At 37.2% G+C, this 22412-nt stretch overlaps 4 protein-coding genes across 6 annotated transcripts; all 4 read right to left on the bottom strand.

The window, feature by feature from the left end:
• Nucleotides 1–177: 177 nt before the first annotated feature.
• On the bottom strand, nt 178–3657 carry LOC17898297 (probable mitochondrial import receptor subunit TOM40-2). 2 transcript variants are annotated; one of them, XM_006303528.2, is made up of 12 exons: nt 3575–3657; nt 2613–2741; nt 2208–2289; nt 2031–2130; nt 1857–1952; nt 1707–1757; nt 1545–1610; nt 1270–1371; nt 1005–1073; nt 836–919; nt 647–742; nt 178–554 (listed from the first exon to the last, which is right to left on the bottom strand). In XM_006303528.2, exons 1-12 carry the CDS (start codon nt 3624–3626, stop codon nt 501–503), a joined length of 981 nt encoding a protein of 326 aa, XP_006303590.2. In that variant the 5' UTR covers nt 3627–3657; the 3' UTR covers nt 178–500. The 2 variants fall into 2 exon arrangements, with proteins under 2 accessions (XP_006303590.2, XP_023633233.1); XM_023777465.1 differs by lacking the exons at nt 2613–2741; nt 3575–3657 and adding an exon at nt 2427–2558.
• Nucleotides 3351–7526, bottom strand: LOC17899149 (protease 2). The gene is made up of 11 exons (XM_023777464.1): nt 7136–7526; nt 6745–7028; nt 6461–6655; nt 5897–6243; nt 5411–5702; nt 4976–5134; nt 4522–4887; nt 4243–4308; nt 4105–4153; nt 3862–3985; nt 3351–3728 (listed from the first exon to the last, which is right to left on the bottom strand). Exons 1-11 carry the CDS (start codon nt 7509–7511, stop codon nt 3650–3652), a joined length of 2337 nt encoding a protein of 778 aa, XP_023633232.1. The 5' UTR covers nt 7512–7526; the 3' UTR covers nt 3351–3649.
• A 306-nt stretch (nt 7527–7832) lies between these two features.
• LOC17898178 (phytochrome-associated serine/threonine-protein phosphatase 1) lies at nt 7833–11177 on the bottom strand. The gene is made up of 10 exons (XM_006305385.2): nt 10841–11177; nt 10294–10440; nt 10138–10205; nt 9882–9939; nt 9330–9440; nt 9163–9213; nt 8904–9047; nt 8715–8810; nt 8555–8626; nt 7833–8225 (listed from the first exon to the last, which is right to left on the bottom strand). Exons 1-10 carry the CDS (start codon nt 10919–10921, stop codon nt 8142–8144), a joined length of 912 nt encoding a protein of 303 aa, XP_006305447.1. The 5' UTR covers nt 10922–11177; the 3' UTR covers nt 7833–8141.
• A 1256-nt stretch (nt 11178–12433) lies between these two features.
• On the bottom strand, nt 12434–19940 carry LOC17897524 (myosin-3). Of its 2 annotated transcripts, none has more exons than XM_023789363.1 (24): nt 19592–19940; nt 18748–19093; nt 18523–18624; nt 18291–18434; nt 18017–18167; nt 17904–17931; nt 17469–17634; nt 17301–17364; nt 17186–17199; nt 17000–17084; nt 16660–16763; nt 16421–16559; nt 16088–16206; nt 15798–15950; nt 15594–15683; nt 15402–15479; nt 15029–15187; nt 14676–14882; nt 14289–14494; nt 14040–14175; nt 13841–13970; nt 13580–13726; nt 13411–13478; nt 12434–13322 (listed from the first exon to the last, which is right to left on the bottom strand). In XM_023789363.1, the coding sequence occupies exons 2-24, from the start codon at nt 19087–19089 to the stop codon at nt 12666–12668; spliced, it is 3489 nt and encodes a 1162-aa protein (XP_023645131.1). In that variant the 5' UTR covers nt 19090–19093; nt 19592–19940; the 3' UTR covers nt 12434–12665. The 2 variants fall into 2 exon arrangements, with proteins under 2 accessions (XP_023645131.1, XP_023645132.1); XM_023789364.1 differs by having other exon boundaries at nt 19654–19940.
• Nucleotides 19941–22412: the final 2472 nt, after the last annotated feature.

The raw sequence follows: 22412 nt of genomic DNA, 5'->3' as shown, positions 1-22412 counted from the left end.
AAAAATAAAACGTCAGAACATTTCAAGAATTTAGGTTTTTTACAGTTGAAGACGAAAATTAGGGATTTTTACAAATTGGCGGGGGAATATTTTTATAACTTCCCTTAATATTTTCCATAAAATATCTAGGCTGGAAATCGCGAGAAATTTGGTTATATAAAGCTCTCGCAATGGTGGTTTAACCAATCCCGGCAGGACCATAAATTCCTAAGGTCATAGTTTCACCAGTTTGTAATTGTAACAAATATCAAAATTTCCTCAAATGAACTTCAAGTCCTACCATAACAATCTAGTTTTTTTCCTATTCAAAATCTAAATTATTTTTATAATCCTCCCAAAAATATAAATGAAGTTGAGCCACTAATTAATAACCTCCTCCGCAGTGACAAAAACTTTTCCGCCTATGTTCTTTTCTAGGGAGCCAAAAAAAGTAATAAACCGGATCTTCAGGATTTTGATTTTTGACTCTCGATCGCAAGGTTTTTTTTTTTGGTACGGAATTAACCGGCATTAACACCGAAACCAAACTTGTAATCCTTCTTCACATGATCCACCTGGTTTCATTTAACAACCATTCATTATCAAAAGCACGATCAAAAATGTTACCTTGGTAACAGATATAGTCAGTCAAGACATTTTTCTTTACCTCTGCCGATAGAAGAAGTTTGAGTCCAATAGACAAATGTTCTTCGAGGTAAGCAGCAGTAACTCCTTTAGAATCGATCTTTCCTCTTAATCGACACTAAACCAAACCACCAGACATTACCATTACCATAATTACAACAGTGTTTTTTGTTTTTGCTAGTTTCAAAAACACAAGGAACAAGGCATGTACCTGTCTAAGAAGGTAGTCATACCCAACACTTGCTGTGACATCTCTTGACACAAAATTGTATATGAAATCCGTTGCAAGTGACACCTGATTATTAAGAAAATTGTGATTTGGCTTTTATACTCTCCTCTCTAGGATTAAGGGTGAAATAAGACAAGGCTGGAAATTTCACCTTCTCTGAAACCTTCTGAACATAGTTCATGACAGCCAATCCATTGGAAGCAACTTGCCCAGAGGCAACCTGTTGATGAGATAAAACATTTTAAAGAAATTCAAAAAGATGAAACAGAAAAGAATAAATCAAGGTAGAAGAGAAAGATCAATCCATCTAATTTCGTTTTGTGCTGTAATTAGTAAAACACAATTCTATAAAAGAAAGGAACATTGATAAGTCGTGAGTTGCTCAAATTCCAACTACTGTAAGAAGAAACACTTACCATTTTATCAGTCTCGTAACGAGCTACATAACCAACACCCGACTGCCGTTGCTGACCAACCCAGAAAACTTCAGCACCCAAAGATAGGCGTGGTGTCACATGCTGCAAATAAAAATATAAATCAGTGAAAAGATGGGAATTTCGACTTGTGACTAAAAGATTAGAACGATTGTCCACAAGAATAAAGGGAAAAAACTACACTAACTACACACTTAATTACATAAATCTAACAGAACAGCTGCATAATAATAGCAAGGGACAGTTGTTCACTTTACCTGAATGTAGTTAGCTCCATAGAAGGAACCATTTCCAATCTGAAGTTGAGTTCTGTAGTCTGACCCCTATATAAATGTCAAACAACGGCGATTGTCAAAACTAAAATAAAGCTAAAAGCTGTATCCCATAAGATAACACAATGAACACAGAAAAGTCATCACCTTGTAATCAAAGGAGAAGGCGCCTTGTGGCATGGGTTCTTCATTAGTCAGCTGGCAGAGTAATAAAGGAACAATATGGTTATAGATGGAAAGAGAATACTATGCAGCTACAAACACAGTAGATCAGACGCACAATAACTCTATGGTTACCTGAGCGTTAGCCTTGATGGAAAAATTATCAGTTAAATCACACTTGCCTTTCACATTGAGTCTACCATCCATCATGATCCCTCCGACAAGAAACAGCTGTTAAGAAGTTTGAAAATGTTATATATTATCCCTGTAGAAGTAAATCATTGTATCAACACACAACAATAAACATACCCTTGGGTCAACGAAGTTAGCACCAAATTCATAATTGGCAGTTGGGATTTTGATGATTTCAGATGATCGAGTAGGAACCTCAGTTGGTCCCATCAACAAGCTGTTTTAAACCATCAATAGAGAGAGGCTTAGTTAAGAATCCCAAACAAGAATAAAAAAAAACTGAATGAACCCTACCTATGGCTGAGAAAAAACTTGTTGTTCAGCATCTTGTTATAATCGAAGCGGAAACCCTCAAATAGTTCTGGCTTTAAAGCCACTGCAACGTGAAACCAAACCAGTCAAAACAGATCCACACATACCACTACATGATCTCATAATTAAACACTTAAAAACCACACCCAAATTAACAATAAACAACTGAGAATCATGGAATCACAAACATCAAATTCATACTTTGTAATACCCAAATTACAATCGTAAGACTCATCTCGATTGTTGGTTCTAATACCAATTGGAGATCAAAAGACTCAGAAATCAGAAAACCCAATACACAGATAGATTGTGATCTCCGAAAGTAGAATTCTCAAACACAAAGAACGAAGATATCAAACAGAAAAGAAAGAGTAAAGGAGTGTGTACTGTATGCTTCACGGTGGACTTCCTCATAGATAATAGGGCAAGGGAGGTTTGAGTAATCCACTTTCTCGTCAACTTTGGTCTTCGCATTGACTTGCGCCATATAAATCGGTGGTGGAAAGCCCTCCATCGCTGCTAAAGGAAGAACTGTTTAGCTCGCTAAGAGAGGAATCGACCAAGACGAAGACGAACAGAGTCTTTCAAGGGTTTTTCGTTTTTTTGCCTTTCAACGTGTGTGTCAAGGGTTTTTGTAATCGTGCCAAAATTAGTTTAACCCGGTTCCTTTGATTTTATACCTTTTTCGTGAAACGGGTCGGAACCCATCTATTACGGGTCTCATATACTTATATTCATAATCTTTTTAAGTTTTTCATGTAAGTGCATGGACCAAAACAGGTAATCTAACTAAATAATTTCCCTAATCTATATTTGCCAAACAATATGTTAAATGATTGACGTAATTGTTTTAAATATTTTCATATATGCAAATACTTGAAGTTCAAGTCATAAACCTAACCTAATACATACAATCATACATAGTCAACGATAATCTTTTTTGAGTTCTAAGATCAATTGGGCTTCGGTGAGTGACTTCCGCAAGAAAATTGGAATATACACAGCTTGATTAACTTTTCGATACCCATACGGCCATACCTATATTATATGGTAATGTATTTGTCTCACAATCAATGGGAATGTATTTTTCTCAGATGTATTTGTCTCACAATCAATGGGAATGTATTTTTCTCAGTTTTGCACAATAAGACGTATCTAATAAATAGAAGCATACACATACCAAAAAGAATACTGTAGTTCAAGTTGTATAATTTAAGAAAAAAACCAATCGATTGTGTAACGGTCTTTGTAAGTCTTCTAGATCGCGAAACAGCATATATCGTCTTACGAATAAGGAGGAATCTAAGCTTAAAGAAAAAGACCAAATAAAGAAAGAAACAACTACACACCTGAACTGTTAAGACTTCTCCTCAACAACAATGCAAGGAGATCATCGGTCATGACGCAGCCATCAAATTGAGCACTCACCCAGAAGCGGGAATCATGTCCAAAACTTTCATCATGAATGCAAACGTAAATGCATCTTCTTGAAGCTTCTCGAATCTGCAAGTTGATCAAACAAACCACATTCCACATAAACCTTCTTGGTTAGTTGAACAAGATTAAAACTTAGTCTAAATTGCAGAAAATGGCATGTGTTGTATTGTTGGAACAAAGGAAAAGACTAAGTCCATACCTCCCAGATTTTGAGAAATGACCTGCGCCAAGCTCACATTTGAACAGAAGTAAGTTGTTATCAGTCTTCATTTCTCTCAGTTTCGCCACCCACTTGGCAGGTTCTGAGTACATCACTCTTGGATCTGTTGGGCAGACAGCAACAATTACAAAGGTAAATGATAGGTCAGAAACGAACCTGCTCCCTTATTCGAAGAGAAACAAATTTGTTTTTAAACCGTCCCTAGCACTAAAGAAAGCTTACCGTTTAACCCAGCAGTTACAAGCATATTTGGATACTTCTGTGCTGTTACCTGTTATATTTTCAACAGATGCATCATCACAGAGAACTTACAAATCATTTATTGCAGATACTATCAAAAGAAGTCAGATATAAACTCACATTATCGACAGGGGAATATGACTTCATATAGGTGTAAAATTCTTCCTTTCTGGGATCACCCCACTCCTACAATGATAAAAGCCAAACATCGGACAAGTTTAAGCCCTTTTTCAGATGACTAACCACATATCAAACATTATTATACAGAATTTAACTACAGCTTCTTAATTTTCTAGAGAAAACCATTTATTCTTATGGTTATCCCATTGCAAATCACTATAAACACATGCAGATGATGTACTTTGCAAAGTAAAAAATATATAAATATATGTAATTCACCTCCCATTCTGATGTCGTAAGCGGAATTGTTGGGTCCAGCATTGTTGTCAAAACGTCTACAAAAGGAACTCCAGCGACAGCCACCTTAAACAAATCAGGCCTCATATTAACGACAGCACCCATCAGCAATCCGCCAGCACTTCTTCCTTCGACGCACAGTTTTTCTTTTGTGCAATACTTAAGTTCTATTACATACTCAGCACAAGCAATAAAATCAGTGAAGGTGTTTTTCTTCTTCAACAACTTTCCATTCTCGTACCACTGTCTTCCCATTTCACCACCCCCACGAATATGAGCAATTACATAGATAAACCCGCGATCTAACAAGGATAACCTTGATGCCTTGAAATATGGATCCACAGAAATCTGCAAAATAAGAGTATTTCAAAGCTTAGCTCAAAATAAGTAAAAGAACTGAGAATCTGAGGACCATAAAAACTTCAGCTAAAAATACCTCATATGAACCATATCCATAAAGCAGTAATGGATCAGACCCATCGAGCTTTGCAATTTTATTGTTATACACAATAGACATTGGAATTTGAGTTCCGTCGGTTGCAGTAACCCATTTCCTTTCAGTGACATAATTTGATGCATCAAAACCTCCCAATACCTGAATGAAATACAGAAGGTTATCAAATTGATCAAATTGCTGAAAGAGAAGAAGACAGATTAGGAAAACAAAAACCGTTAAAGCAAAGTAACAGCCAAAAAGAAAAACCTGGAAAAGTTTCATATTTACCATGTGTATTTCATATCAATACCACTCATTACCATTCAATAAAATACGCTTATGCATTGCAAATATTTAATTCCGTAACTAAATGTGCAGAGGGCAAGGAAATAGATCCTTAGGAAGGGACTTGGCATGAATAAGTAGTTTACTTACTGTGTCAATCTTCTTGACAACGGAAGTTCCACTGTCCATGTCATAGTCATACACAGAAGGAGGTGTTTTCATGGAACTGTAGCGAAACCTTAAAACATTGGACGCAAATTCAGACTCTGTTGAGTCAACTGAATAGACCGGGTCAACAAAGCTAACACTACGACCACCTTGGAGACCTCCCAGTGGCTGTCCTTCAGCAGGGAGCCTATGAACTGTTATCTTCTGGAGTCCCTGTTCACGCTCAAATACTGCGAGATGATCTTGAAAAAGCTGAATTTCCTGAATCTTTACACTGTCCATGTCAAACATATAACATAAGTGACTTGAAGTTAAATGCATAATAAAAATGAATAAGAAATATAAAAACAACCCCAGGCATTCATGTAGTCTAAGCCAAAGAACATACATGAGACAAAAAAAAAGTAGTTGGGACTTCATTTGGGTTTGGATAGGAAATGGCAAAAAGATTCTAACAAAGATGTATACCTTTCTCTATGTGGAAGCAGAATAGTTGTCTTGGATGTGTCATCAACTGGACAGGCGACCAATTCTGAGTTGTAAAACTCAGTGCTCCTTCTCTGAATGAAAAAGTGGTTTCCACGATGACTGACAGATGAATCAATGCCATCTACACGAGGTGTCAACACCTTAAGTCCATCTTGAGGCTTGCAAACATCAAGTGAGAAGACAAATCTTGTCGTTTTGCTTTCAGATGCAACAAATATATACTTATGGCTCTCAGAAGCGTGAAGATCAAGAGAAAACATATCATCCTTCTCATGGTAAAGGCATACATCACTGCTCTGCTCTGTCCCCAACTTATGTAACCAAACCTGTTGAGAACATGAAAAATATTGATATTTTCTCATAATAAGTACTGTCAAGCTTAGTAAAATTTTTTTAAAATATGGCATCAATAAGGTGTCTAATGTCATAATCTGATAGAAAAGCAATAATATAAATACAAATAGATTTACTATATCATGCAAAAGTTAATCCCTGCCTCCAGCACAACAAGATAGCAGGGTGAGAAAAATATTGAAGGTAAACCTTGTCAGGTCGCAGGATCTCGTCCATAGTAATGTAGACCAAAGCATCATTACCAGCCCATTCAAGATAACAAGTCAGTCCTTTCAGCTGTTCCCCCACTGGTTTTAGGGCTTCAGAGTCGATGACAGTTACTGTATAAATTTCATCACCTTTTGTGTCCTCTGCATATGCCACCAATTTATGATTGGGACTAGCCTGAAGACAGAATCAAGAGAATGGAAAATCATGTTAACAAATGGTAGATTCTAAGAGTAAATAAATAAATAAACAATTCCTAGTCCAACCTTGAAGGCACCAATTCTGTAGTAGTCATGCTCCTGAGCCTTGATATTCTCATCCAATATCACATGCTCAGGAGGAGCATCTGGACCAGTTGGCATAGTATCATACACAGAAGGTTCAGCTTTGTTGTCAGGGATCAAACGCCTACAGCGCTGAACATACTCTTTTCCTTGTAGATTCTTCTCATAATAGTAGTAAGGACCCTTGCGTAGAGGTGCAGATATATCATCTTCTTTGATTCTCCCTCTTATCTCAGCAAACAGCTGATTCTCAAATTGCTTGGTCCCTGAAACGATTTAATCCATATAATTATCACAACGTCACTGAGGTAATACTCCAAACTGAAACCCTAAATCTGACAACGTCACTGAGGTAAAATTGAAAAAGGCTCACCAGACATGACGTAATCAGTGTAGTCGTTTTCTTCACGGAGATAAGAAAGCATATCGGGATTGCAACGAGAATCGTCACGGAGCCAGTAGTAGTTGTCGACCCTAACGTCACCGAACATCTCCATCACATGTTCCACCTTCTTCGCTACAGGAGGGGATCTCGATTCCGCCATGTCTCCCGGTGATTTTAATGGCAATGATGCAGCTCCGGTCTTAGAGAACGAGGAACAAGAAGAAGAAGACAACCGTAGAATAGAGCAGCGGCGAGGAACAAGGGGAAGGAGGCAAGAGAGAGGAGTATCGAAGTGGAGAAGACGACTACGAGTCGCGAGAGAGTGAGTACCGAGTGATACAAGTCCACGCCCCCTTATTATCATATTTATGGCTTTTTAAGTTGCCTAGAGACTCGCGACGAGTTGTTGTTGTTGTTGATAGATGATGATGACCAGTTAAATCCGGTTTGGAAAACCGAACCAATCTTTGAATCGGTTTACAAATAAGTTCCGATATTATTAACTCACACTCATCAAATCTTTGCTAGGATTAATGAACAAAAAATTAGCGTTTTAACTAATGGTCTCTATGTTCTTGCGTGGACTTATTGAACTTGACGAATTATTCCAGCCTGAGATTATTAACTAAAACCTAACTGGACCGTACGAAACCGATTAAGAAAAGAAAAAAAACTGCGAATGCGATAATAAAAAAACTTGGTCTTACATACAGAGCTAAGATGGAACAAAACGAAAAAGAAACACGTATAGTAATAACATCCAGAAGAGGTTCAGGTTAAAGTCCATCAAAACCACTAAAATTACCAAAGTGACATTCACTTTCACAAGAAAATGTTTCCAAATTGGAAAAAGCAAAATAAAAAAAACAATGGAAGTGTAGACAACATCAGATGATATACCTTGAAAAGAACATAAGCCAATGGCAATGCTGATAATGGCTAACTTGATCAGAGCAATACGAGACTAATAACGATCTAGGATCATCATCATGAATCACAGGAAATAAGGAACACCTGTTCTTGGCCCTCTCATTTGATTGTTCTCTTCTGTCTCCGTGAAGAACTTCACTTCCCTTTCCTGGTAAATTAAGCATATTTCAACAAATCATTACTCCAGATCTTAAACACTTCCCAGAAACACAGAGAGCACAATCGATATGGAAGGCAAATTCTAATACCCCAAGAGCTGAAATTTCACATAAATAGATAGTTCCCACTCAACTGTTACAAGATCTAGAAACCCATAGAAGATGATCTAATATGAATGCCAAAAACATAATTCCAACTCTATCTCACCAGAGCTACTTGTCTAAGTTCCAGTAAACAGCAAGCTTGCATACAAATAAGATGAACATGATACGAGAGATTGTGGCATATAGGTAGGAAAAGAGGAAACAAATAACTCACCATGTTGTCATTGAAACTCAATATAGAAGCCACATTCCCACAGCGGTAGCAGTAATTAGGTGCAGACCACACCTTTAAAAAAAAATAAGAGAAGAAACATTACCAAGAAGATTATACTTCCAAATATCCAGAATGAATCATAAAAAAACAAGACACTTACAGTTACAAGACCTTTATCTTGGAACATGTACTTGAGACCTTCTTGTACAAGCTGGTGTGCACGACATACTAGATCAAGATTGTTAATATGGTTAAACTGCACAAGAAGCAAAACCAAAGATCAGTAAACAGAGATACATGTATGCTTTATCCAGACTATTCAAATTTCAACCTAAATAAAGATTCATACCTCCGTGGTAACCCTAGACCCAAAAAGCCAACCAGCTCCACGTGGACTGACAGCCCATGTCTCAATATCTTCAGGATCACTCCACATAAGATCACAGAAGGGTCCTTCATGCGGTATTTCGCAATTCCGCTCAATCAATCTTATCTAGAGGACAAGATAACATCTAAAGTGAGTGAGTGAGATTAAAATTATTATGAATAACATTTTTGCAGGGTAGACTAATATTAGATTATGGAATTTTAAAAAAACATATTTTAACCTGGTCAATTGTCCGTACATCGGGTGAAAGGCCACCATGAACACAAAGAACCTACACAGAGGAAGCAATACTTTTTAAATGTAGTTTAAAGAACTTGTGCATTCATATTACTCTATGAGAAGGTACATCATAATACAATGCCAAAGAAGCTGAAGGAAAATACTTACAGTGCCATCTATAATAGCTGAAAGTGTAAGATAGTCAAAAACATCTGTGCAATATCTCCATGCATTAGCATTACCATACTTCCTTTGACATTCGTCATAGAAACCATACACCTACAGAATATAAAATAGGAATGATAATTTATAATAACTATTTAACAAAATGAACCTGCAGGTCACAAATTACACACCAGGTGTTATATGACACTTAAACTAGAACTCAATATATTTGTTGTCATTTCCTCTCTTCTTTGTGAGTGTCTTGGATTGTTTACATACCAACTTTCTAACACTTGTCACTATGTAAGTAAATTTAGATCATACAATCAATAGATCATACACATCTAATTTTCACTAGGAAGTTCACTTCTCAGCTTCATCATAGTGAAAGTTTAATATCTATGTCTACATCTAGCATGGCATTGCCACATGTGTAAAATCAACTTTCAAAGCTAGTTATAACAATTGAGGAAGAAAATCAAAATTACTTCTCCACTATGAATTGCATGAAGAGCACATCAACAATAGACATAAGTGGAATAGAATAACACATACCTGAGTTAGCTGTCTGCTTTCATGATTTCCACGCAAAAGTGTGATATTGGCTGGATGTCTACATAACAGGGAAACGAGTGGTCTTTCAGCAAAGTAAGTTAGAAATTTCCCGGAAAACAAAATAGAGATCTACTACCAGTGAAGCATACATTTACAGCTGAGCATTCTCAAGATAATTATGATTTACAGTGAAAGGGAAAGATAATCAGTGGTGTATGGAAAACATAACTATAAGAATTGCTATAAAGATACGTACCTTGCTTTAAGAAGCAAAAGAATAGTGAAAACTTCAAGACTGTTGTAACCTCTATCAACGAAATCCCCCTAAGAAAATCCCCCACAGAAAATTAATAAAACTATGTGTCCATATTGTTTTCTGGTACGAGACGACACCCAAAGACAGAGTCTATACCATAAATATGTAATTCGTCTCGGGAACATGACCTCCGGTCTGGAAAAGCTTCATAAGATCATGAAATTGGCCATGGATATCACCACAGACGGTGACTGGACTGTTGACGGGTTGTACATTTGATTCCTCAATAAGAATTTCTTTCACCTGTAGTAGTATAAGCATGACAAGACATCTTGTTGATTAACAATGTATCTTAGCAAAGGAAGAAGGCTACTACGGGTTTCAACACTAAAACATATCATCCAATAACAGTTTTGCAAGGGCGTGGACTTTTGTGTATCCGTTAGTGTATTAAATTGGCTACAGAAGAACTAATGTTACCCCTAAATCCCTAGAATCCATACACCAAGTCAATAGAAAAACCCTAAAATCCGGAAACCAAAATGACGAAGAAAACAGTATAGGTAGAAGACAAAGTGACAGAAAAGCAGAGCAAGCTAACAGCGTGAATCGGGAAAGCAAAGAAATGGGTTTTGTAGACGCAAGAAGAGAAAGCAAGCACAAAAAAAAAAAAAACAAGAAGGAGAAGAAGAAGAAGGCGCACGTATTCGCAGAGAAGCTGAAGCTCGTCCTCGGAGAGATGTTGGCCGTCTTTAACCTTGGATATCCATTGATCTAAATCCATGGCGGCCTTTTATTATCCACTCTCTTTTTTTGTGTGTAAAGTAAGGAATTGCTGCAGTTTCGTCGAATTCAACGGCGAGTTTGGACGATCTTTGGAGGAGAATTGAAGGAAAGATAGATCTAGCAGAGCATTGCTCCCTCCGCTTCGTTAGGGTTACGTAAGAGGAAAGAGGGAGAGAGAGAGAGAGAGAGAAAGGGGAAACACAACGAACCAAACAATCTCGACCCGAACCCAATTTGGTCTTCCCCCAATCTTCAAACTCGATCCGTCTGATATTTATTATTTATCATTTTTTGGTAATACACTAATTAATCATCATCATTTTATTTTTAGGTTATTACTTTATTACAAAACTTTTGAATTACTACATTTTCAAAAGTTTCCAATTTTTTTTTGGTAAGTTATTATTATAGACTAAATTTGATAATTAACAAAAAAAAAAAAAACACCTAAACAAAATTCACTCAAGTTTGATATGTTTTTAATGAAAGCAGCCAAAATTAGTTCTAAATCTGAAGCTTGAAGATCTCCATATCAATGAACACGGTAAGCATCAATTAGAATGGAACTTGAGATATAAGTATGATGGTCTCCATATTAGAATGGAAAACAATCATTTTTAAAGTGAATTGTATGTGTAAGACATATTTCGAGATATATTTCATGTCGAAATTCGAAGTGAATTGTTCGTCGAAAAAAACATCATAAGGGAATTAAGAATTAAGCAAAACGACGGTTTGGGAACAAATCTAATTCAATTCTATTTGATGTTTATGTTCGAGTTTTTTTCATTTTCAATTTTTATAAAAACATTGTTATGAACTTATGATGGGACATATTTTTAAAGGGATATGTGTGGGTTTAGTTTTCGACTTGGTCAAGAGAGGACCCTAAGCTCCATTTAGTGTTGTTTGGTGGGTTTAGAAGGGTGTAATGGATACAAAAAAGGGTTTAATAACAAATGTGGTTGGAAGAATCGTTCATGACACGAGATTTTGGTTAAACAAGGATGGAGCAGATATGTTGTTTATGATGCAAGGTCGGAGCATCTGATTTGGGTGAGATGTTTGTACTCTTAACTACATAAATATTTTGATTAGTTGGTAACTTGGTATTCATCACATCCTCTATAATGGAAAACAATGAAGAATATTTGAACCAATTAGTCTTAGGACCAAATTAAATTCTTGCGTAATCCATCCAGGAGACAAGGACAACCTAGTCATACGGGGTTGATGCTTTCAACAAATGTAATGTGCTGTGACTACTTTGGCTCATTAAATTTTGTAGATGTCTCTTTTTCTATGAGTGCATGTATTGCTTGGTCGACTACTCGATATCGACAATGAGAATTTTGCTCTTAGGCCTTAGCATGCATGATTACATAGATGTTTAAACTATTAAGATTTTTTTTTTTTTTTTTTTGGTCAAAAAACTATTAAGATTAAGATATATATATATATCTTGATTTCTTTTTTCCTTTCACGACAGTATAATAATTGAAATTATAGCAAAAAACACAAACATGTCCACTGAATTTTGGAAGCCTTGACAAATAGATGACATAAATATGTATTTGATAGATAAATTATTTACTGATTTTACCAATATATTTGGAAGGAAATGAGAAACATGACTCTGTTAGTCCCATGGAGCCTTCTCACTTCTCAGTAACAAAACCAAAACCTCAGATACATCAAACGTGTAAAAATGAGACGTGCATCTCAAGAGAAGGAAGAAACCATTAATACCTGGTACTCTTCAACCTTCCCCACCACTTCATCTTCACCTTCTCCGCTGAACCACCTGTTTCTTCACTCCCAAGTTTGCTTAGAATCAGTTTTGTTTCCCTTAGTCTCCCTCCGTAATCCTTCTTCCAAGTCTCAAACATCTGTTTCAGCCTTCTTAGCTCCCGGTCTGGATTCAAGTTTGCTTCCACCTGACCAGACTTCACTTCCATCAAGAACTTTCGGTCGTCACCAAATACCTGAGCTCTCTGTCCAAATTCCTCAGCTAATCGGCTTATCACGCTTAAACCCACGCCTACACTTCTTGACCTGCCATGGCCCATTTGGAAATGATTACCTCCTGAATCTAAATCTGTTCCATCGCTTGCATTTACCGATGCATCAGAATTTCTCGCTGAGTCTTCAACCTCTAAGCTTTTCTTTGCGATGGAAAGACTGGATTGCAAAGATTTCATTTGCTTTTGCCAAATTTCTTCCATGGATTTCATCTTTGTTTCATATTCAGACCACCGATTATCGTACTGCTGGAGTCTTTGTCGGAGGATGTCATTCTCCTCTTCTTTCTCACGAAGAGCAGCTTCTGTTTTAAGAACCCTGCGCTGAAGTTCAGAAAGAACCGATGCCTTCACTAGCACCTCGTCTGACTCATTTCTCTGCATAAATAATCAGTTCAAGAGTTGAGAAATATTCATATACATCCTATAGTCAAATGCAAGAAAAGAATGAAAACTTTTAGAGGACCTTGGTGCCTCCAGATTTTAGCCATCCAATATCCCCGGCGCATCTTCTAACCAGCTCGCCGCGAATTGCTGCAAAAAAAGGTTTCAGCATTTTTTTGAAACTTCTGATTTTTAATACATTTTGAGGTTTAGTTAGTTTTAGTCATGAGCATTAATCAACCCTTCCGCACCTGATTGTATTACAACAGATGCATCAACCGTGGCTTTATACTGTCGCCTAGCAATCCTTCTCTTAACATGGCTTTGAATAGCAGCAGAAGCTCGATGCCTCTGCAATAACTCCGTGTATTCCTTTCTTATATTTTCTCCACGAATAACTGAACAGAAGGATGTATTAGGAAGCCATAGCTCAAGTTAAGTTAAATATGTCTCTACTGTAACGAGATAACATATACAAGACCAAGATATTGAAATGAGACAAGGGGAAATACATGATTGAAGAATAGTAATTCCTTTTTTAAGGTCTTTTATACGACATCGTGCTTGGTGCCCTCTAAAATAGCTTTGAAGACGTAAAATGCCATGAAGAGTACGGTTCCTTGTATCTTCAAGAACCCCAATCTGCAAACATATTCCAGTAAGAATGTCTAATTTGTGGTCGTCAAGACATCAGACTAATAAGTATAGTACCTGGCCAGTTCTGAAAAACAATTTTGTGTAGCCAACTTGGTACATCTCCGGCAAGATATTAAACTGATGGAGAATTGCAACCGAAACACTTAGAGGATCTTTTTCTGCAATGTTCTCCAGCAAAAGGAAACCATACCTAAAGTACGAGAAGAAAAACAATATGACTGTTCATTCAACATTATTGCAACTAAAAGTAGAGGAGGACATGCAATACAATGAAAGTGCAGCAACTGGAGATGGAGGTATTACCTTCGGGCAAATTTATGATGAGACATTCTCGTAGGAAATCCAGACCGAGATATTCGAACTACCTCTAGGACCCCACAGCATCTTAACTGCTGTAATACAAGCCCTTGCTCATACAACCCGGGAGACTGAACATTGTTTGGCTTTATGCAGCGAATGAAATGTGGAGTAGTGTTCCCTAGACGTTGCATCAATTGAAAAAGTTGCCCCTGAAAAAGAATATCCAGGCATGGTCATAATCAGATATCATAAGATGATAAGATGTTTAACCAGAAGTCTTTTGGACAAGAAAGGGGAAACAAACGTTAATGAGATGAAAGCTGTGATTAATCAACCCACAACAAGTTTGAAAGGTTTGATAGTAACAGACGCAAGCTGTGTTTTTCCAACCTTAAATTTAGTTGCTACACTAAGCCGCTGGGAATCAGCTCCACCTGCTTTGTGTAAAGGACCCACAACAGGTTTTTCAGAATGAATGAGCATACTAGAAGCAAACGCCTGAGGAAGGTGGCAAGAGCAAGATGACAAAAGCTGAATAGAATCCAAATGCAACAAATCTCGATTCTTCTCTAGAAATCCAGTCGTCTCATATGTAACCTAAGTTGAAACAACAAGTAAAAGTAACGTCAAAAAAGAATCCCACCAGGTTACTGATTCATTCTTGATTTCTAAACCTCAAAATGAACCCACAAACCCAGCTATATATCATGTAAATGGTGCCACTGAATTTTTAGAGCTGCTACCTCTCCAGCATAATGTGCAACAGTGAAAGCCTTCCCCCGATCTCCTCTGAAGCAGGAATTATCATTTAAATGTTGTTTAAGCTTCGTGGCAAGTGTCAAATCTGTGCCATTTGGAAATGTGGATTCCTCATCCAGAAGAGAAAGCAGACCTAATGGTTTCTGCACAGAAAATGATACTTAATTGTCTTAAACACACAAGTTTTGGAATAACAATATATCTTTCCCAAACCTCTTTTTCTTTTTAACAGTTGCTATGCAGCTTGATGATGGGAATTTATCGCCAGAATGTTACAATATTATACTGAGTAACAGACATACTGATATGTAGCATATGATGATTTATGACTCTAGAGGAGAGTAGCTCCTACATTACCTTTTCAAAGAGACTGAGACAATCTTGGTTGTCCTCAAAATCGACCCTTGTCCAGTCAATGCCATCCTGAATATATTCCTGGAAGAAACAAAAATAAATATTAAGCCTTCAGGACTCAATTGCTTGTGTGTGATTGTCCATGCTCTACGTAGATATACTACAAGAACCCATAGCAGAAAGGGGTAACGTTACCTCCTGCTCTAGCTTGAAAAGATGACGATTGAAGTGTTGCTGCAATCTCTCATTTGCATAATTTATACAGAACTGCTCAAAACTATTTCTCTGAAACATTAAAGTTATTAACCAAACCAAATTAACAGAAGAAGCATACATGAAACGATTTGATTATGTAAGTTCATGCCGGAAAAAGCAAAGGGAGACTAAAACGGAGCATACATTGAATGATTCAAAGCCATAGATATCAAGAATGCTGATAGATCTGCCCGTTCTCCTCTTTCCCACCGCAAGAGATTTATTTATCTGTTCAACCAGCCAGTCAAATAGGCTGGCATAGATTGACTTTGCTAAAGCATCTCTAGCGTCAATGGCCTGAAAGCACATAAGAAAGAAATTCAGTTAAAAAAAAAAAACAAGGTTTGATGCCAAATAAATAAGAGGCAACCCTGCTCAAATAACAATTACGCACAAAGAATCAAGTGCAAGTAATTCTTTCTAAAAAGGCCCACCTGCGATAGTGTTAGCTTCTGTACAATAGTATCATTATTAACTTTCATATTACGCTTCGATAGAGCTAGCTTAAGCTCATTGATGTTGCACCCAATCAATTTAGCAACAGTTGATAAACCTGAAAGAGAAAACAATTACAGCACTTATTTAGTCTTGCATTGTGTACCCTGCCAAATGATCCACATAGATTAAGCAGCAAGTTGCTATAACCAAACTCCTGCTCCACGAGAATTAAACAAAAACTATAGAGGTGATTTTTTTCGTACAAATACAGACTAGCATTATATATATAAAGGAGCAGGTATCACTATTTAAGGACTGAAGAGCCATACTTTCATCTGGTTCAGGCTCAACGTGATTTTCATTGTCAATAATGGTGAAAGAAACATTCCCCAGCCATAATACTGCAGCAAGCATTGCAAATACACTTTCTTGATCTTCTTTACTAACATGCACAATATCTAGAGCTTCCTGAAAATGGCAAAGAGTTTATAAATCAAAAGGTTGGAATAAATGTCTCAAACCAGTAGAGAAAGAATGAAGAAAAAGTTTGCCTGAATGAGGGAGTTACCTTAACGGCGTGAAAACGTTCAGCGTCGTCGACTCCGTTAATTGAATAGCAATTACTCTGTTTCAAATATTTATACTGTTTTGCGCTTGTCAAATTTAGCTTCTCTGATTAAACGATGAGTGGAATAAAATGTCAGATAAACAATATTTCTCAAACCAGTTAGTTAGTAACCATATATATGAACATATGTAACGTTCTATATCACAACAATTGACCTTGAAAATCCACCGAGTCAAATGTTAATTTACACAAATCATTTTCACTTGCAAGAGATGCACATAATTGTTATTTAAGAGAATTGTCAAAAGCACGTTTTAGGATTCAGATATTCACATCATACCTCTAAGCGCAGGTGAAGCCCCAGCACAAAGTTGATAAAATATATGATATGACCTTTCTCCTTCCGCACATTGAACAACTCTAGACTATGAAAGTGTAAACAATAAAAGAAGTCATGTCAATGTTAACTAATTATCTACCAACATAAAGAAAATTGAAGCAGCAAAAAAAATATAGAGGAACTTACCTTTTCTAGTAAAACTGCAAAATTTGAAGATTAAGGGCAAAAAAAAAGCTATATCAGCTGTCGTAAAGGAAAATAACAAACAGTTTGAAGTAGCAATTACAAGGTTTATGCTTACATGTTTGAATTTTAGCACCCGAAATCTTCCCTGTTTCACTAAAATGAATCTCTATCAGCTTACCCTGTCAAATTTAACATCAAATAAATAGTATGAGATAAACTTTTGAAAATACAGAGAAAGAAAAAAACAGTGTACAAAATGCATAGTGGAAACTGGAGGTCTTACAAAACGACTAGAATTATCGTTTCTCAACGTTTTTGCATTTCCAAATGCTTCTAAGATGGGATTAGTCTTTAGTATCTCATACTCAATCCCACTTCCGCCTCCAAGAGCGGCCAAGTATTGCATTGCTATCTTTGCTGTCTCAGTTTTCCCGGCTCCACTCTCACCGCTGGATGAAAAGAAGTCTTAAGATAAGAAAACACTTCAAGATGCACAAAGTGGAAGAATTGATTACTTCAGCAGGTCCACTAGTCACAGCTAATGCATCTGTACAGGCCAAGACTAGTATCTTTTTACCTAATTGATTTAGCCCCACCATACCAGCACTTTATAAATATAGAGGCACATGACGACTAATTCCCGAGCAGAGATAGACACTCAAACTCCGCTTACTGTTAATTGTAGTAATTAATATTTAAGGAGGAAACTTTGACTAACCTGATAATGATAGACTGGTTAACTTCATCTGCAATGGAAAACAAAAAAGATAAGACTTAAAACATAGAGTGTAATATATTAAGCAATTGACTATTTAAGAAAAATGATCTCACCTCGTATCATTTCACGGACTGCTGCGTCTGCAATAGCATAGACATGAGGGCTCTCATTTGATCTCTTCCTGTATGCCTCAATGTTGCGATTCCCATACAAAGGAACCTCCTTGAAGGGATTCACAGCCACCAGTACAGGCCCTGCTTTTGTCTATCACCATAAAGAAAAAATCAGAAAACCAAAAATAGAGGCTGTACCATGTCACTATAAAATTCAGGGAAGAGACTGTCAACATGACAGGAAAAGTAAACTATATTAGCACAAACGGCTTACATATATCATGTCCTGGTTGTACCTATACTCAAGGTTGTACAACACTGCTGGCTCATTTAAGTAACTTAGTTGCATAAGATCATCTACTCCATCAAGAATATCAGGATTTGCAGGCACTAGTGTCTCTGATTTGACTTTTAAAACCTGTTGTATCAAGTGTAGAAATAGTTTCCGATCAAACACTACAAATAATAATTAAAATCTACCTAAGGGAATTCAAAAAGTCACTTACTTTTCCCTCAGGTAAGGCAATAACAGACTCTTCTCCTGAAGTTGACAAAATCTTCCCCAGCTCCCAGTTACCGTTTGGAAGTTGGACCCAAGATTGCAGTACCTGAAATTGAAAAGTTGTCAGTCCAATCCTCTCTACATAAGAAAAGGAACGTTTGTTCACTAGTAGTCCAACTTGGCTATTCAACAAACAACAAAAGTAGCGATAGAGGAACCTTAATGATACCTTTTTCCGAGCATATGCGCTTGTGTCACTCCACCTGTGATCATTACTCTGAGGCAAGGGCACAATAGGATCTTCATCACCAGTTGAAGACCGCTCTCCATTTGAAATGCTGCGCACGCTATACGGTGAATCCTCATTAGCACTATCCATTCCCCCAACAGAGCTTACAGTGCCATTAACCCCATTCCTCAAGTGACCATTTGGTGGAATAATCAAATTGGTCACACTAAAACTTGCGCCAGAAGAATTCTCAAGAGGATCTGAGATTGGTGAACCAAGAAACCTATAGTCTGCTGGCATCGATTTAAGTGACTGAATGGACGGCATAACCTTCTGTGACATTTTCCTGTAAGAGACAGAAGTGTTTAGTTCAAAAGAAATGAGACCAGAAAGAGAACTAATTCTAATAGAGCAAGAATGAGGGGGGACCAAACTTTATACTAAAGTGCTCTTTCAATGTTCAGTCACTATTACAGAGTTCCGAACTCAAAAAAGAAAAAGATTCTAAATTTAGACAATCCTCTGAAGCAGAAAATGCAGAGACTTTATGGTTCTCTCTCTAAATGAAGAAAGCTTAACTTGATGAAGTAAACGCAATGCAAGATCCAATGGATGTATTGTAAAGAATATTAAAAAAATATTGATCTGATCGAACACAATCTAATTTAGATTGAATCTTGAATCATCATCATGTTACACAAGGAAAAAAGAAACGTTTTTTTTTTTTTTTTAATCAGCAGAGGACCAATTCCCGTATCAGACAAAGACGATCACAAATCAGACAAAGACATAAAATTTCTCGATTTCATAAGAAATGATTCGATCTAGCTCTCATACAATTTACCTTTAAAAGTTAGTCTCTCAACCAAAAAAAAAAGGGAGAAAAGGCGGCAATCAGGAACCCACTTTATTGTAGGAACATGAGATTCATGTATGAACTTCTTCTTGGTTTGCCCCGATGAGATCGATCTTAATCAGACACCCAAAAATTCATTAACTTTGGTGATCCTGAGTTAGTACAACTCAGTAAACAATGAAAAAAGCAAGGAAAGAATATAGATTAAAGAAGATGGTGTAAAAGTAAAAGATATATATATAACAGTTGGGGTTTCACAGTAACAATGGCGACTGGTAAAATCAGAGAAAAAGGAAGAATTGAAGAAAGGAAGAAGGAGAGAAGAAGAGGATGCAACTTTTTCTCTGCTTAGTAAAACTGTTTTCTATATTACTTTCATCTAATTTATATTAATTTGGGGTCTATTAATTAAATATCCGACAATTGTGAATGTCTTTTTTGGCAACCCAACAGTGGAATTTTAAGCACATCACATGGTCAACATTCCTATTTTACCCCTTGCTATTTTTCTTTAACTGATGCTTTTATTTTGTTTTTCAAATTATGTGATCATAGATTTTAATGACGATAATTTCCTCATTTAATAGGGGTTTTCTTTTTAAAATTATAATCAAACAAAAGTTATTAATTCTTAATTCTTCTAATGTTATTTCTTTTGAAAATGATAGTAGATTTCTACATAGAGAGTGTATTTTTCAATTATCATCAATTTTATTTAAGAGTTTGATCACATTTATTAATATGTTTTGACCCATTCAAATTCAAGAGAATGTCACATTTTATAAGTTTGGAGAACGAATCCTTTCAAAAAAAATTCAGAAGCGAAAAATAATAAAAAGAAATCGAAATCCCATCAAGTAACAATAGAAATAATTAGAATTAGTCCATGTTTCGATCACTCCTCTGTTTTATGTAAATGTTGTAATGAATTGATAATCTTTATTGAGTAATGAGATGAGATTATATACTACTACAGACATTGTTAGGGTATTCTACAAGAGTAATTACATGATCTAGTTTACATATATAAAAGATTGAAGGGATCAATCAAATACTATGATTGATCCTTAATACGCCCCCTCAAGATGGAGGGACTTCTTGTGACTCCAATCTTGTGAATGAGATGGGTGAACACAGGACGGGGAAGAGGTTTGGTAAGAACATCAGCTAACTGATCTTTAGTGGAGACATGAACCACACGAAGTGCGCCGGTCTGAACTTGGTCGCGAATGAAGTGAAAATCCAGGGCAATATGCTTCATTCTTGAATGAAAAACCGGATTAGCACAGAGATAGGTTGCCCCCATGTTGTCACAATAGATGGTCGGTGGTCGTGGTAAAGATATGCCAAGTTCCTGCAACAACGAGCATAACCAAATGACCTCCGATGATGCATTAGCGACAGATCGGTATTCAGCTTCGGTCGACGAACGAGCGACACCTTTTTGTTTCTTTGAGGACCACGAGATGGGATTATGACCAAGGTAAACAACATAAGCGTTGGTAGACACATAATCATCTTTATCACCTGCCCAGTCCGCATCCGAATACGCATGAAGAGAGAGTGAATTATGACGACGAAGAAAGATTCCATGTGTGAATGTACCACACAGGTACCGTAACAGTCATTTGACAGCTTGCCAATGATCCATGGTAGGAGAATGCATGTACTGGGAAAGACGATTAACCGCAAAAGCGATATCAGGACGTGTGAATGCCAAGTATTGTAAACTCCCCACAACACTGCGGTATTCATTTGGATCAGACAACCGTGTACCAACATGTCGTTGAAGCTTTGGACTTGTGGCCATTGGAGTAGCGACTGGTTTGGCCATGAGCATGTTCGTCTTTGCTAAAAGATCCAGAATATACTTCCTTTGATTCAAATGAAGGCCGTGCTTCGTCCTTATGGCCTCAACACCCAAAAAATACGACAGCTCTTCATGATCCTTAACGGAGAACCGAGATGCTAAGCCATCAAGAGTACGAGCAAGTAAAACACGATCATTCCCTGTGACTATAATGTCATCTACATAGATTAACATATATAGTATTGAGCGACCTTGACGGAGAATGAAAAGAGATGCGTCGGACATTGAGTTTATGAAACCCACTGCAAGAAGATACGTCCGGAGTTCGGTGTACCATGCACGCGGTGCCTGTTTTAAACCATAAATCGCTTTGCGCAATCTGCAGACATGATCAGGACGATCTTTATCAATGAAACCAGGGGGTTGAACCATATATACCTCTTCAGTTAAAGTGCCTTGGAGAAACGCATTGTTAACGTCTAACTGACGAATCGGCCAATCACAATCAACATCTACTCCAAGAATAGTGCGAATCGTGGTGGTCTTGATAACTGGACTGAAGGTTTCGGTATAGTCTAAACCCGGCTTTTGATTGTAGCCCTTGGCAACTAACCGAGCTTTGAGGCGAGCAACAGAGCCATCCGGATTATACTTGGTCGTAAAAACCCAGCGACAGCCCACAATCGACGCATTCGGAGGAGGAGGAACAATATCCCATGTATGTTGATTCAATTGAGCATTCATCTCGGCGGTTAGAGCTTGTCTCCACCCGTCATGCTTTAATGCTTGAAGAGCAGTGCGTGGTTCAGCAGAGGTGAGAGTGGCCATATTTGCATAACGACGATTTGGTTGAATCACCCCAGTCTTAGAACGAGTGGCCATGGGATGAGCATTACCCGGCGGTGGTGGAGGATTTGGATGCACCGGAGCGTGAGGAAACAGCGGAGCAGAGGAGGAAGACGATGAGGAGTCTTCGGTCATGGAAAGAGAAGAGGTTTG

The sequence above is a fragment of the Capsella rubella genome, unplaced genomic scaffold, assembly GCF_000375325.1.
Source record: "Capsella rubella cultivar Monte Gargano unplaced genomic scaffold, Caprub1_0 scaffold_1, whole genome shotgun sequence".
Classification (NCBI taxonomy): domain Eukaryota; kingdom Viridiplantae; phylum Streptophyta; class Magnoliopsida; order Brassicales; family Brassicaceae; genus Capsella; species Capsella rubella.
Note: the sequence above shows the minus strand (reverse complement) of the source record. Positions and strands in the feature narration are given on the sequence as shown.